This window comes from Silene latifolia, chromosome 2 (genome assembly GCF_048544455.1).
Source record: "Silene latifolia isolate original U9 population chromosome 2, ASM4854445v1, whole genome shotgun sequence".
NCBI classification, from domain to species: Eukaryota; Viridiplantae; Streptophyta; class Magnoliopsida; order Caryophyllales; family Caryophyllaceae; genus Silene; species Silene latifolia.
This window is the reverse complement of record NC_133527.1, coordinates 164,707,061-164,710,419: the sequence shown is the minus strand read 5'-3', so window position 1 is coordinate 164,710,419 and position 3,359 is coordinate 164,707,061. Positions and strand designations below refer to the sequence as shown.

The following is a 3,359-nucleotide window of genomic DNA, read 5'->3' as shown; positions in this document are numbered from 1 at the left end:
GGTGGAGATTTTTTACAAAATGTAGGCCAAAAAAAAAGGGAAAAGCATGGCTATGAGAGAGGACAACAATTCCTGCGAATTGTTCTTACCAATGATTATTTCCTGCGGACAATAACATATATCCTTTGTACTATTTTTCCACTTCCCACATTCTTCTTTCCTGAACACACTTAATTTCAACCTTTTTCTTTCTTTCTTCTCTCTAAAACTGGGTTCTTTCATCTCCAAACGAAGATAAAGTTCTCTCTAAATCCTCCAAATCAGCGTAAACATGCAAATAATAGATGGCATCAATGGTATTTCTTCATTTTATTAATTGTTTTCAGTCACATTTTCATATTTTTCAGTTGAATAGGAAGGATGAAGGTAAACATTACAGTGTTGCATATTTGCATGTCATCGAATTTGTTCATTCTTAGAATTAAATCTTCCTGCTGATTTGATTTGTTCATCGAATTTTCATTAATTTGAGTTTAAATTTGCATGAACGCATTCTGACAACATTTACATGAACATTTTAGTTGTAGTATTACATTTACACTTTTTATTGTTATATTTTTTATGTGAATTATCATTCTGACAACATTTACACTTTTATTGACATTTACACTTTTAAAGCCTCACATTTACACTGCATTACTGCTCACGTTTACACTTTCCCTGTACTTTTAAATTTACACTTTTTTATTGTTATAGTCACCTTTGCATTTTAATTGTTATATTTTTAATGTGAGTTAGCATTCTGACAACATTTACACTTTTATTGACATTTACACTTTTAAAGCCTCACATTTACACTCGCATTCATCGCTCACGTTTACACTTTTCCCGTCTTTGTATACAGTACACTTTACATCATACGACATTTTCACGTGAATCCCCTATAACTTAACATTTACACTTCTAATTACTTAGCATTTACACTTTACAATTCATAACATTTGCATTTTTATTGTTATATTTTTGTTGACATTTCCACTTTTGTTGACATTTACACTTTTAAAGCATAACATTTACACTGCATTGCTGCTCACGTTTACACTTTTGGTGTACTCTTACACTTTTGTTGACATTTACACTTTTGGTGTACTTTTACACTTTTGTTGACATTTACAATTCATAACATTTGCATTTTTATTGTTATATTTTTGTTGACATTTCCACTTTTGTTGACATTTACACTTTTAAAGCATAACATTTACACTGCATTGCTGCTCACGTTTACACTTTTGGTGTACTTTTACACTTTTGTTGACATTTACACTTTCAGACAATCACATTTATACTTCGTTTCTGCTACACATTTCGATGTTTACTCTTTTTGCTATAGTTTTACATTTACACTTTCTGTTAATATTATAGTTTTAATTTGTGTTAGCATTCTGAAAACATTTACACTTTTGGTGTACTTTACACTTATAAAGAATCACATTTACACTGCATTTCTGCTGACATTTACACTTTTGCTGACATTTACACATGACATTACAGAACATTTACACTTTGTTTCTACTGACATTTACACTTACACTTTTGGATGTTTACTTTTACTATAGTTTTGACATTTACACTTTTGATGACATTTACACTTTCGAAAAAGACATTTCACTTTGTTTCTACTGACATTTACACTTACACTTTTGGATGTTTATTTTTACTATAGTTCTGACATTTACAGTTTTGATGACATTTACACTTTTATAACAGAAAATTTACATTTCATATCTGAGGACATTTACATTTACACTTACACTCTGTGCACATTTACAGACTTGGTGAAACAGAATGGGGTTCAACCTGACAGGAAAGAGCTGTGTAAGGAGGTGGAGAAGAGGTTTACACCGTACATCGGCCAGGAGTTTGGGGGTGTTGATGATGCAGTGACTTTTTATAAGATATACGCCATTGCTTGTGGGTTTGATGTACGTAGGTACACAACAAAAAAATGGCGTGGCGGTGAGATCAAGTCAAAGCTCGTCTTCTGCAATCGAGAAGGTTTCGCTCACAAGAAGCCCAGAAAAGATCAGGATGGTGGAGTGGATGGGGAGAATTCACAGAGGATATTCAGGGTCACTAGAGTGGGGTGTAAAGCGAGGATACGACTATATATGAAGAATGGTCTTTTAGTAATTGACCGGTTCCACGAGGGTCACAATCACGAGCTTATCTCACTTCGTGACGACAGTTCCGAAATTGTCGCAGTAACATAACAGATTATCACAAGATGATAATCGTGTCCAACTCAAGGGTTTGTAATACATAATCGCCTCTCTATACTAAATAAATAATTCCATTCATGTTATATTTATATGACGTATCTGAATGATTAATTGGCAAACAAGATAGGAGCAACAAAAACATACAGAATCTGCAAAGAACAAGTGAATGGATACGAAAACATTGGAGCAAGCTTAAATGATTTTAAGAACTTCCATAGGGATGTTAAATGTTTCATTCACGAACGGGATGGTCAGTTGTTTGTTGACCATTTCAAGGAAATGACTGAAACAAGAAAAGGTTTCTACTTTGACTATGACCTTGACGATGATGGCAGCCTACGTAAGGCCATATGGGCGGACGGTACCGCCCGAGATAATTACAAAATTTTTGGTGATGCGGTGTCATTCGACCCAACTTACTCCACCAATAAGTATTCTATGGTATTCACACCATTCACAGGTGTTGACCACCATAAACGATCTGTGACGTTCTGTGGGGCTCTAATTGCAAGGGAAGATTATGAGTCGTTTAATTGGGTTTTCAGCCGGTTTTTAATAGCAATGGGGAGTAAGGAACCCGAGTACATAATTACAGATCAGGACCCAGGTATTATCAAATCTGTCCCTCTTGTTTTCAAGACAGCGCGCCATCGGTTCTGTATGTGGCATATAATGAACAAAATGCCAAATAAGTTTGGCGTATCGAGAAGCGACTATAATGACTTCATCTGTAAAATTGATGACATTATATGGGACGATGAGCTTGAGGCAGCAGAATTTGATGGTCTCTGGGAGCAAATAGTTCAAGATCATGGTGTTGGCGTAAATGATTGGTTTGCAGATACATATGCTATAAGGGGACAGTGGGTGATGGCGCATTGCAGAGACTTGAGGATGGCGTCGATTATGAGGACAACTCAAAGATCGTAGAGCGAAAATAGCTTTTTCAAGAGGTTTGAGCACAAGTCAGGAACATTGGTTGAGTTTTGGATGCGTTTTGAGAGCGCTATGGACCAACAAAGACATACACAAAAGCAGCTTGACAACATGGATAAGCACTCGTCCGCAACGGCGTCAACACATCTGGCATTAGAGATTCATGCTGCAAAGGTGTACACCTATTCAGCTTTCAACCAATTC

General features: G+C 35.7%; 1 protein-coding gene across 1 annotated transcript; it reads left to right on the top strand.

The window, feature by feature from the left end:
* Window positions 1-271: 271 nt before the first annotated feature.
* Window positions 272-3,149, top strand: LOC141641567 (protein FAR1-RELATED SEQUENCE 5-like). The gene is made up of 3 exons (XM_074450223.1): window positions 272-296; window positions 1,708-2,201; window positions 2,343-3,149. The coding sequence occupies exons 1-3, from the start codon at window positions 272-274 to the stop codon at window positions 3,147-3,149; spliced, it is 1,326 nt and encodes a 441-aa protein (XP_074306324.1).
* The last annotated feature ends 210 nt before the right edge of the window (window positions 3,150-3,359 follow it).

Coding starts and splice junctions, on each gene's coding strand:
- LOC141641567 (XM_074450223.1), top strand. CDS start 272: ATGCAAATAATAGATGGCATCAATG. Junction 297..1,707: donor AATAATAGATGGCATCAATG/GTATTTCTTCAT, acceptor CTTTTATAACAG/AAAATTTACATTTCATATCT. Junction 2,202..2,342: donor ACAGTTCCGAAATTGTCGCA/GTAACATAACAG, acceptor TTGGCAAACAAG/ATAGGAGCAACAAAAACATA.